General features: G+C 44.3%; 1 protein-coding gene across 2 annotated transcripts in view; it reads left to right on the top strand.

Moving 5' to 3' along the window:
- Positions 1-12,977, top strand: part of RBPMS (RNA binding protein, mRNA processing factor) — a 678,829-nt gene that overhangs the window by 450,418 nt on the left and 215,434 nt on the right. For both annotated transcript variants that reach the window (XM_086961708.1, XM_086961707.1), the window contains exon 5: positions 12,240-12,390. In XM_086961708.1, the coding sequence (XP_086817834.1) occupies positions 12,240-12,390 (151 nt within the window). The remainder of the gene's footprint in view (positions 1-12,239; positions 12,391-12,977) is intronic.

Here is a 12,977-nt window from a genome sequence, read left to right as displayed (position 1 = left end):
GGGGCAGATTTATGCTAACTGGCGCATCCCCAGGGATGCGCCAGTTAACGTGCGCCACAGTGCGCCACAGCTCCGCCACCCATGGTGCGCCGCATTTATAATGCGGCGCACCATGGTGCAAAAACGGCACAGATGCGTGACGCATCTGTGCCGGAAATGTGGGGCATTGCTGGAGTTGCGTCGCAAGCGCGACGCAGCTCCAGCAAGGCTCGGGGGTGCCCCATCTACACAATGCTGCATCAAGACCTACACCTGCTTCAAGCAGGCGCAGGGTTTTGACGCAGCATTGGCCTGAAAGTGACTGAGTGAAATCTCATAGATTTCACTCACGAACTTTCAGGAGGCGTTCCTGCGCAGGAACGCCCCCCCCTGTGCAGGAACGCCTCCTTATGGTGCAGGGCTTTACAACGTGACGCATCTCCTAGATGCGTCACGTTGTAAATAGGGCGCATTGTTTGCGCCGCAGTTGCGTCAAATAAAGTGACGCAATTGCGGCGCAAGGGCATCATAAATCTGCCCCTTTGAGCCCTAAATGTCGTTTACAAACATATCTTCCCACTGGGTGTGGATTTTCTATCTCATTTTTAAACAATATTTAGGACACACTATTTATGTCAGACAATATTATGACAACACTATTCTGGCACCACACCCTTAGCAGACCGAGTAATGAAGTTATTTACTGAAAACCACCAACCAAAACATTATAGATACGGACGCCACACCATGGTTGAGATAAAGCCTGGAACCCCCTGCGCTCTGCACCCTCGCTGACCCCCTTCAGAAAGGGACTCAAGGCCTGGCTCTTCGACTGATACCCGCAGCACAGCGCCTGGATACCCTCTCGGGTGAAAAACTGCGCTCTATAAATACTACTTGATTGATTGATTGACCTTTAAATAAGTTGAAATTGTATTCAACTGTATGTCTTATTCCTTCATTGTAAACTTTATGGCCTTATTGTCTTACTTGAATGTGTTAGCAGAGTTGCAAGGTGTACAATGTCCATTCCCTTTGTAACAGGTAAGTATGTCAACCATGAGGTTAGATGGAGACTGAAACAGATTGGTTAAACAGCCAAAAACCCAGATGAAGGACCATGGAGGTGGGCACAAGTGGGAGTTGGAGTAACCAAAGTGTCATGGACCCCAATGTAATGAAGGGAATAGGCCACCTGACCGCTGTTTAAACAGTGAAATACATCAATAAGCAGGGGCTAGTGGGCCTCTTAGGTCTCTGGGCCTGGAGCCACTACACAAGCTGCACCAATGGAAGCTATGCCACTGCAAAGATGTTTTCTGGACCATGTAGACCTAAGAGGTGACCAGTGTTGGAGAAAAACACTCAGAATTTTGCAACAACTCTTTCACTGGTTGGATGGTAAGCAGACCGTACATAATGGTGGCTGGAGACATAGTAGATAAGTGACTCCTATGGAATTCTGAACGCCAAAGTGAATTTAGGATTAGTCGAGGCTGCTGCTTTATGTGCCCTAGGCATGCTGCTGCAGGAAAGGTTCAGGGTGCAGGAAAGAAGCATGTGAGAGATGAGAAGCACTACAGTCATGTTTGTGAGGCTGCTCGAGACAGGCCTTAAAGGCATCACCGTGCCCTCCACTTCCACCTTTAAAGGCAGACGAGTCAGGAGAAAACTAATTCAGATGCTCTTTTTAGGGCTCGCCCCTTTCCTATTCCGCAGGAATAGGAAAAAGAGCCCTAATGCAGCTAAACCAGTACTTCAGGCCAAGGGCTCTCCTCCAGAGGATTTTGGACAGTTCACATGAATCACAATTGCGTGACCTGCTCTCATGCACGAGCCTTCCCCCTGGCAGCAGCATTTCTCCTTTCACGGCCGCCAGGCCACATCAAAGGGTTCCGCTGCCCCGCCCCCTGCTTCACGGCCATCGGTTCCTCTCTCCCTGCACACAGCCTTACTCGGATTTCTCCTCCCCCCTCTCTTTCATCACTGGTCACCCAGGGGCCTCCCATGATTGTGCGACCTCGACCAGCCCTGCACTTCCCACCTTCAGGTAAAGCAGCCATTATAAAATATGGGCTCAAATAATGCAATTTACAACACACTTGTCACTTAAATGTACTAAACACGATGGCACCACCTCGGTCATACCATGCCTCCTGATCTGACTGTATTCCCAATATGTGCGCCAGCCACACGCTGAGAGCAGCAGCGAGACTCCAGCTGAAAAAAAGCCTTATTTTAACAGTATAATTTAATTGGCCAGACCGCTTCCCTATTGTCTCAATGGACGATTTGCTAAAGAACAAAGGTTCCTTTTAAAAACTCGAATGTGGTGAAATCTGCTTCACCTTAAGGGTCCCCTGTGTAGCTGAAGGTGAACAGTCTGTCAGATACACTGATAATAAAACTCGCGCTGTAGCACAGCAGACCCGAGAGCTCGCCGCCAATTTGCTGCTCTTTTTTTCTCCCTGTCACCCATGTGAGAGTGCTCTCCGTGGCCGGTAACCCCCGAGGCTGTCAGCCTGCACAAACGGCTTTCTGCTGCTCAATGGAGTTGTGTACATATGAATCAGCGCCATTTGCATGTTGAAGGCAGGCGCGGGTGGGGGCTGTGCTGTTTGTGTAACTGACAGGCGTACAGCTGTTGTCTTACGACCTGTCCTGCTTCCGTACACGCGATATGTCATATGCTGTACGTATTGGAGTGCAACATTTTTTGTTGTTGAATAATTCTGTTTATATAGTATTACTGTTTCTTGTGCAGTTCATCCTGCATAGATAGTAGCCCTTGGCTGTTTGAAATTTCGAATGTCAAACCGAGTGAAATCAAGGGCATAACTTCCGTTGGTGCAGGGGATGCAGTGGCACCAGGGTCCAAAAGCCTGAGGCCTTTCACAGTCCAAACAGTGGCCAGGTTGTCCGTTTCCTTCCTTGCACTAGGGCCCATGACACACTGGCTACTTCCCTGTGAACAATTATGTGGGATGAGTCGAGCGGCGTAGCTTCATTAGTGCAGCAGACTCTTACAACTGGAATCAGACAATATGTGTGGTCTTGGGCACACTATGGGCAGAACAGATCAACAGACATCAAACAATATATGGGCAGGGCGGGTTCCTGGTAGGAAGGGGCATGCACATGTCTGGCTCACACACCTTATTGTATTAGAGCTCACAACGTTGAGTAAAACTGCAGAGAGCATCAAATGTAAGCTCAATGCCCTGTTCATAGATTCGAACCGTAAAATGTTGTACTCTGTCATCCAAGGGAGGACAGTCAGACGCAGGCTCATGGGATCATGCCTGCGATATGTGACTTACATCTGTATTATCCACAGCGATACTCCTATGTATATGGTTATTACACCACAGTTGGTAAACTCAATGATCTAGAGTGCAAGTATCACAATCCAAATACATGTGCATGTGAGCACAACCACGCGCTCGTGCGCGCGCGCCACGCTCCACCTCTGCTGCCACTTCAGCTCACCAGGCTGCACACCCCCTCACCCCTCGCTCGCCAATGTCCCTCCCACCCTTCCTTTGATCTCCGCCGCGAGTTCTCGCAGGCTAATGGCCCTTCCCCTCCCCTAGCAAAGAGCGCGCATCGCTTGTTATCTTACTAGTTATTTATTGTTTCCCTCCGTTTGCGGCCCTTCCCGGTTTTCACCCCATCCCTCCATCTGCATCGCCTTTAACCCTTATTGCACAATACACCCTCCGAATTCACCCCAATCTCCACTGTTTTAACCCCCCCCCTATTATTTTCGTCTCCTCCTGTGGTTTTGGACTTGATGCTTTCGTCTGCACGTTTCAGCCACAGACTTCCTGGCTCAAACGCATTACATTAAAAGACCAACAGTGTATTTAATGCTGCCAACTCCCTCAGTTTCCTACCAGGGCACCCCATCACGGGGTATACAGCACCTCATCCCTCAGGATTGATAACTGCGTCACAGCTCACCTCTTGTTCCTAAGCCTCCCGCAACGGGCATATTAGAAGCTGCTTCTCATTCTTGTGCCTCACCCCCCATCTCAACAGGCTCTCGTCCTTGTGTCACAGCATTGCCGTCCCATGTCTCACAGTCTTACAACTGTGTAACATAATCATACCACGGGACACTCTTCCATCAAGCACTTCGCATCTCAGTCACCCGAGAGGCATATTTGGTGCTATTTTAGCCGCCTGTGCGTTACAGCACAAGTCAACACATCAACAGGAATAGTAAGGCGCTATGAAAATAAAAATATACATCCAGTTCATGCCACCCTGTTAGCCTATTGCAATTGCATCACATTGCATGGCGATACTGCATCCAGCACTTCGCATCTCACCAGACACCTCTAACTGCATTAGAGGTGACATCAACAGTATATGTGGTGCTTCCCAGCCTTGTGAGTGGCACTCAACAGGACACACACACACACAACCCCCCCACACACACAACGCCCCCACACACACAACCCCCCCACACACACACAAACCCACACACACACATAACTCCCCACACACACAACCCCACACACACACATACCCACATGCACACATACCCACCCAAACAACCCCACACACACACAATTCCCCCCACACACACTGCCCCCTCACACACTGCCCACTCACACACTGCCCACTCACACACTGCCCACTCACACTCTGCCCCCTCACACACACACCCCCCACACACACAACACCCCCACACAAAACCACACACACGCAAACCCCCCACACCCACAACCCCACACACAACCCCACACACACACAACCCCACACACACAACCCCACAAACACACAACTCCACACACACAAACCACACACAACTCACTCACACACTGCCCACTCACACACTGCCCCCTCACACACTGCCCCCTAACACACTGCCCCCTAACACACACCGCCACACACACACACAACCCCCCACACACAAACACACAACCCCACACACACACACAACCCCCATACACACACAACCACACAACCACACACACAACCACACACACAACCAAACACACAACCACACACATACCAGGATAGCAAAACAAAACATAGCATAGCAAAACAAAACATAGCATAGCATAACAAAACATAGCATAGCATAACAAAACATAGTATAGCATAACACAACAAAAAAACATAGCATTACAAAACACAACAAAACATAGCATAGCAAAACTAAACATAGCATAGCATAACAAAACATGGCATAGCATGACAAAACATAGCATAGCATAACAAAACACAACAAAACATAGCATAGCTTCACAAAACATAGCATAGAATAACAAAACAAAGCAAAGCATAACAAAACACAGCATGGCAAAATAAAGCATAGCATAATAAAACACAACAAAACATAGCATGGCATAACAAAACATAGGATAGCATTGCATAACATAACAAAACATAGCATAGCAAAACAAAGAATAGCATAATAAAACACACCAAAACATAGCATAGCATAACAAAACATAGCATAGCACAGAAAAACACAGCAAAGCATAGCATTGCATAACAAAACATAGCATAACAAAACACAGCATAGCATAACAAAACACAGCATGGCATAGCATAACAAAGCATAGGATAACAAAGCATAGGATAGCAAAACATAGCATAGCATAACAAAACAAAGCATAGGATAGCAAAACAAAATATAGCATAACAAAACATAGCATAGAAAAACAAAGCATATTATAATAAAACGCAACAAAACATAGCATAGCATAGCAAAACACAACAAAACATAGCATAGCACAACAAGGCATAGCATAACAAAACCCAACAAAACATAGCATAACAAAACAAAGCATAGGATAGCAAAACTAAACATAGCATAGCATAACAAAACAAAGCATAGGATAGCATAACAAAACATAGCAGCCTCACAAAGTGGTTGCATCTCAGCCACAGACTTCCTGGCTCTCACACATTATGTTAAAAACATTTTACATTCACACGGAGCCTTTCCTATGCAATTTCAAAGGTTTCCTACTCTGTACAACTACCATTGCTGCACCCTCACACACTCTGCACCCACATACACTCTGTACCCACACACACTCTGTACCCACACACACTCTGCAACCACACACACACTCTGCACCCACACACACTCTGCACCCACACACACTCTGCACCCTCACACACTCTGCACCCTCACACACCGTACCCTCACACACTCTGAACCCTCACACACTCTGAACCCTCACACACTCTGTACCCTCACACACACTGCACCGTCAAACAATATGCACCCTCACACACTCTGAACCCTCACACACTCTGCACCCTCACACACTCTGCACCATCACACACTCTGCACCATCACACACTCTGCACCATAACACACACTGCACCCTCGCACACTGCATCCTCGCACACTCTGCACCCTCACACACACTGCACCCTCACACACTCAGCACCCTCACACACTCAGCACCCTCACACACTCTGCACCCTCACACACTCTGCACCCTCACACACTCTGCACCCTCACACACTGGACCCTCACACTCTGCATCCTCACACACACTGCACCCTCACACACTCTGCACCCTCACACACTCAATAAAACATATGCTCCAAATACCACTCAGTGCCACATAATTGCACATCACATAATTACACTCTACTGAATTCAGAACACACTCCACACAATACCACTCAGTGCCACATAATTATATGCTACATTATTACACTGCGCTCAATGCAACATACACTCCAAATACCACTCAGTGCCACATAATTAAACCCCACATAATTACACTGCACTCAATGCAACATACACTCCAAACAATACCACTCAGTGCCACATAATTACACAGCACACAATTACGCTCTACTGAATACAACATACACTCCACACAATAACACTCATGCCACATAATTATATGCTACATAATTACAATGCAACATACACTCCAAACAATACCACTCAGTGCCACATTACACGCCACACAATTACACTGCACTCAATGCAACAGACACTCCAAATACCACTCAGTGCCATATAATTACACACCACATAATTACACTGCACTCAATGCAACATACACTCCAAATACCACTCAGTGCCTTATAATTACACGCCACATAATTACACTGCACTCAATGCAACATACACTCCAAAGACCACTCAGTACCACATAATTACACGCCACATAATTACTCTACTGAATGCAACACACACTCCACACAATACCACTCAGCGCCACATAATTATATGCTACATAATTACACTGCACTCAATGCAACATACACTCCTAACAATACCACACAGTGCCACATAATTACACGCCACACAATTACACTCTACTGAATACAACATACACTCCACACAATACCACTCAGTGCCACATAATTATATGCTATGTAAGTACACTGTGCTCAACTCAACATACACTTCAAATACCACTCAGTGCCACATAATTAAACGCCACATAATTACACTGCACTCAATGCAACATACACTGCAAATACCACTCAGTGCCACATAATTATATGCTACATAATTGCACTGCACTCAATGCAACATACACTCCAAAGACCACTCAGTGTCACATATTTACACGCTACATAATTACACAGCATCACTGAATGCCACAGCATCAATCTGTGCAACCATTCAACAACAACTGGTTCAAATATGTTCTGTCAATGTTTCAAGCTTTATTACAAATGTCACAAAAAGATGTTAATATTTCACTTCTGTGCTTGGATTTTCGTCACAATAAAATACAATTAACATAATCTTCACAAAAATTATTTACAAAAGTTTAAGCTATTGCCATTATAAATTACAATAACTTTTATTTAAGTATTAATTATCAAACAATTTAAAAGCCATTGTTATTTGTAATATCAATACATCTAAGTCACGTAAATACAACACATATTGCATTACAAATGCTATAGGTGTCACATTTGCGAAAGTTAAAACTATTGGCATTGTAAATGACAAAGCTATTAATTTCGCTATTTTCAAAATCAACACATAAATAAAAAATGTGTCATTTACAATACCAATTGCTCAAACTTTCCTAATGCGAGACCTATTGCATTGCAAATGCTTGTTTAATTAGTTTTTTTGTTTCAAAAAGTTTTTTATTAGTGCATATAGGAAAAGTGAACTGCTGTACACGACATTGTTGAATAGGACAGGAGTAGCACAACTATTACAGCTATAGCAGTTAAATGCATTTAAATTGCATTTTAAAGTACCTATAATGGTAGCCCAGTTTATTTAATCAAATAAAGGGACAAAAGAAAGCCTTGAAAAATAGATATCAGTAGTAACTGCTGAAAAGTAGGAGCAGAGAGAAAGTACTATTCAGATATTGTTTAACAGGCTTGCCTCTAATTATGAGTTGGCAGTTTAATTCCAATATGAGCGTTAACCCCCGTTACTGTACTTATCAGAATAGCAAATCTTATGATACAAATTGCATCCTCTGGTCAAACCTGCCTCTATTTATCTGGGGAAAAATGCTTGAGACATGCAGATTCTGGAAGAGTATTCATGTTATTCCCCATTATTGAGGACCAACTCGTAATCAGGTGGTATTTATCGCACCCTATAAATTCCGAGTCAGCGCAGTAAGATTTTATCTGGTTCAATGAATATCGCACCAATTATCAGCCATCTTGTAAGGAGGGCCTTTGAGTCTCCACTGTCCGAAACTTTGAAATGCTGTTGTTTTTTTTTTTTATTGAGTTTTTTATAGTGCAAACTTGAACCAAAGGTATCGGGTATCAGAGCACTCTACATAGCAACAGTTGCGTTACATGAGGACACATTAATTTTTGTTAGGCACGGGAGATTAAGTGATTTGCCCAGAATCACAGGATGTTTTAGCGTCATTACCGAGACTCGAACCCGGTTCCCCAGATTCGAGGTTGACCGCCCTAGCCGTTAGGCCAACTCCTCTCTCCGATATTATTTTCCCGCTTTATTATCCCACATAGTATAAACATATGGTATACCAACTGGTATTATTTAAAGACAGTTACAAAGGATATGTTAAAAACATTATCAGAAAGGAAAAAGGAGGCTTGTTCATAGTTGTAAATGTGCTCATGGCATCATATTTATCCAAAACAGAAATAGGACTGGTTACAGTTGTATCAGCACTGAAGACAATTCAATTAAAACAACCCTATTTGTACTTGGTGCTCAAGTGGTGCTAGTGATGTACACGGTGGCGACGCAATTGACAAAGTGATCAGCAAAGGCGGCGCAGGGTGACAGGTGCATGAATATATACAGTGAATAGAAGAAACAATATGGTTCCAGCAGATTTGAGGTCTTTTCGTTTAGATGTGGGCTGGCTGTAATTTTAGATGAACCACATTGTATGTTGCGCCTTGGATTTGCGCTGAGTGGTCTACGGCGTTTCGATCCTCTTTAATGGGGATCTTCCTCAGGACTGGGTTGAATGATGAGCGGTGCTGATGGCATGGAGTGCAGGGAAATAAGCGGGACGCAGGTCCTATCAAATTGGAGCTGAGTCAGGGTGGCACACCGGATACTTGAGGGAGTGTTGACCAGCGAGAGCCTAGAGAATCTGATAGTCGGGAATGCGGGGGAGGTAATGTGCGGTCCCGTGAGAACATCAATCAGGGAACTGCATGAATAATCACAATGTGGGGGAAGATCGATCCTGGCGTGATCGACGACAGGAGAATCAATCTCCCTGGGAAATCTGGCTTGTCCGATAAGAGGGCCCCCATCTTTTTGTGTTACACCACTGTAGATATCCAGAATATTTGGAACATATCTGAGCTTTAAGGACTACGTATCTATAATGACTGCTTCGTGGGACAGAAGAACAAGTTATATTAGTAACCACTCAAATTCTTCTGAGCTTCACTGGTACAGAATCCTGGATGTGGGATACAGATGGGCCTGGCATGGATGTTTGCACTGGAGGGGTAATGCAGATGCCTGGTATTGTTTTTTGTTTTTATTGTTCACAAGTGCTTAGGCTGGAGGGCAGTTGATTCAAGTTCTAAATCAGCCCAAATTACATATTGTTGAATGGGGATTCTTGAATCTCAAACATTGTGTGCATTCATCGTACAAACCCTGACACTGGTAGTATGGACCTTTGTTCGTCAACGTGGAGAGAGTGTTAGGAGCAATCATTTACGTACATTTCCATAAACAGTGGAGACCAGTGCGGCTCCACAGGAAACAACAAAGAGATTTGAATAAGATTAAAACATTTATTAACACATTTAGTTAATTCAAAGGTATTCATTTGGTAAGTATTCAAATTTAAGCATCAATATTTCAAGTTCAAATGGTCCAAGAGCTGATATTTCAGAATAAGGAAAAATAGAACATTAACAAAAACCTCATAAAGAATACAGAATATCCAAAAAACGTGTTCCGTAAAGGAAAACCCCTAATCTAAATTAATTAGGTATAGGTCGGGAAGGGGCATTTGGTTAGGCAAATAAGGCAAGGTGTCAGCTTCAGAAAACCAAATAAAGGTCTCTGATGAGAGAATATGAATGCTAAGGCATAAACCTTTTGCACTCAGGCTGTGGAGATCAGTAGAGCTGAAAAAGATCTTCTCAGTGCGAAGTCAGCAAGCATCTCCTCCCAGGGCCGGACTGGACGTTGCGGGCACCGGGCAATCCCCCGGTGTGCCGCAAGGGTGGGGACCGGTTTTGGGCCCCTGGGGGCGTTTTTTGTTACAGGGCCGTTTATGCAGCATAGCTGCAAAATCGGCCCTGTAACAAAATCGGCGAGCTCGGTGGCAGCCCCAACCTCCCCCTAGTGGGGCCGGCCGAGCACTTTGCCGGGGCCGGTTTTGGTTCCCAGTCCGGCCCTGTCTCCTCCCTAGTCTAAGGAACACACACGATTATTATACAACAAGGCACTAGTTTGCAACATTAGAGCTTGTTCTCACTCTTGGGAGCCAATCCTATTACTCCTGACTCTGGAAACAGGTAAACATCCCTCTTTCTCAGGCCGACGCAGTGGTCCATGCATGGCTACGTCCTTGAATTGTTACACTGGACATAGAGCCGGACACAATCAGCTCTTCCCTCAAGTCCTCTCCCAGCCTGCTGTCTTCGTCTTCTTCCGATGACAACCTCACTATTAGTCGTCTAATACATAACAATTCACAATTCACTAGTTAGCAACAGGCGTTGGAGAAAACTGCATCTGCAGTGGAAAAATACACAATCACGCAAAGCAAGCGAGAATTAAATGTGCAGGCCTCTCGGCCTTAAATATCTGAAAGTCAATATTCAAGATCGCAATAGAAATGCAACTAACTTAAGTTACATAGCATGTTAACTTGGGTGCTGCTCATAACGGCTAAAGGTAGTCTCCTATTACACATTATTTGATTAATATACAGGTTATTTAGCATTGTCAATCACACTTTGCTCATGAATGTGTTAATTATGCAAATGTAAAAATACCCTCTCCCAATCTCAAGGTAAGAACTATAAGAACTGTGTAACTTCCTTATTCCTTCTGCATGCCTGTCTCTTAGTTTAATTAGTTTATTGTCTATAATGCACAACAACACACCATAGGTTTGTTCAGTGCGTAAAGTTACCCTCCTCTCTATGCAGCAAATCAAGGGGGTGTAGTATAAATACCATTCTGTGCACCAGGACAGATGTTGTAGCCCCTTTAAATGGATTATTGAGTCAATGTCTTGTATCTTGAGAGGGATGTAGAGGTACGCTTTGCTCCTTGTTGCCAATTTCATGCTGTCCTGTGTAATTGTTGGCATCTTGTTCACTAAAAATATAGGTGGTGTAAGATTTCATTAAATTCTAATGGGATAACGGAAAGGAGGAACTTGGTACGAGGAAGGGTGGAGTTACGGGGCTTGCTGGCGGGATATAGTATAGTGATATGACTATGCCGGTGAAAGCCTCAATAGATTATGGACATGCAATATACATAATTGTGGAGGAGTGCTGGAGTAGCAATGCTGGGGGGCGATGCGGTATGGGTGGGTTATGTTAATATGATAATGGAACACATTCTGTTAGGCTGTCGCCAAGCTGGCAAATTGTTTAAACACAATAAAGATACATTTTAAAAATATATATATTTAATAAAATTCTGGAACATGCACAATTGGGTAAAAGCCTGCGAGAGAATGGCACCAATGGCTCACAATGTTGTTGGTACTCTTTTTCGGCTGTGACTCTTCCCATATGAAAGTATCTGCCCTATTTCTTTAGTAATGAATTCCACTTAACGCGTTTTTATTTATTTTTTTATGCAGGGAATTCGATTTGATCCTGAAATTCCACAAACCCTTCGGCTAGAGTTTGCCAAGGCGAACACAAAAATGGCCAAGAACAAGCTGGTCGGGACGCCGAATCCAAGCACTCTTCAGTTGAACACCATACCTCAATTTATCAGCCGAGACCAGTGTAAGTCTACCTTGAGTCTATAGTTTCATAGCCGAACAACCTTCTTCAAGGCCAGGGGGCCTACTTTTGGCTGTAGTTGGTTTGATCATATCTGTGTCTTCCTCAGGAAGAAGAGGCCTCCCAGGCCTACTGGACATAGTTGTGCATCTCTCTGGTGGTTGTGTGAGAACAACAGTGTGGTTCTACTCTGCAAAGAGCCCGTATGAAACTGCAAAGCTTATATCTGAATAAGCTCAATTAACACTATAAATGTATGTTTAATTCAGTGTCTTTTGCTTCCTCGGTTGTGTCAGAACCTTTGAGATATGGTTGGTTACGGGAGTTTAGTTTACTTATTTATTTTCTTTCTTTAATAAAGCAGTAAACTATATACACCTTCTAGTGGCTCTCTGCTGGTCATTGGAAGTGGGCAAAAATACAAGGGGGCAGATTTACGTTTCCTGGCGCATCCCTGCAAATCAGCAGCGATGCACCAGGAAAGATGTGTGACACAAATTTACGCTTGCGCCACCAAAGATGCGCCGCATTTACAATGCGGCGCATCATGGTGCAAAGATAAACAGATGTGTGTCGCATCTGCCGGCGTA

Source organism: Lissotriton vulgaris, chromosome 3_1 (genome assembly GCF_964263255.1).
Source record: "Lissotriton vulgaris chromosome 3_1, aLisVul1.2, whole genome shotgun sequence".
NCBI classification, from domain to species: domain Eukaryota; kingdom Metazoa; phylum Chordata; class Amphibia; order Caudata; family Salamandridae; genus Lissotriton; species Lissotriton vulgaris.
This window is presented reverse-complemented; position numbering and strand designations above follow the sequence as displayed.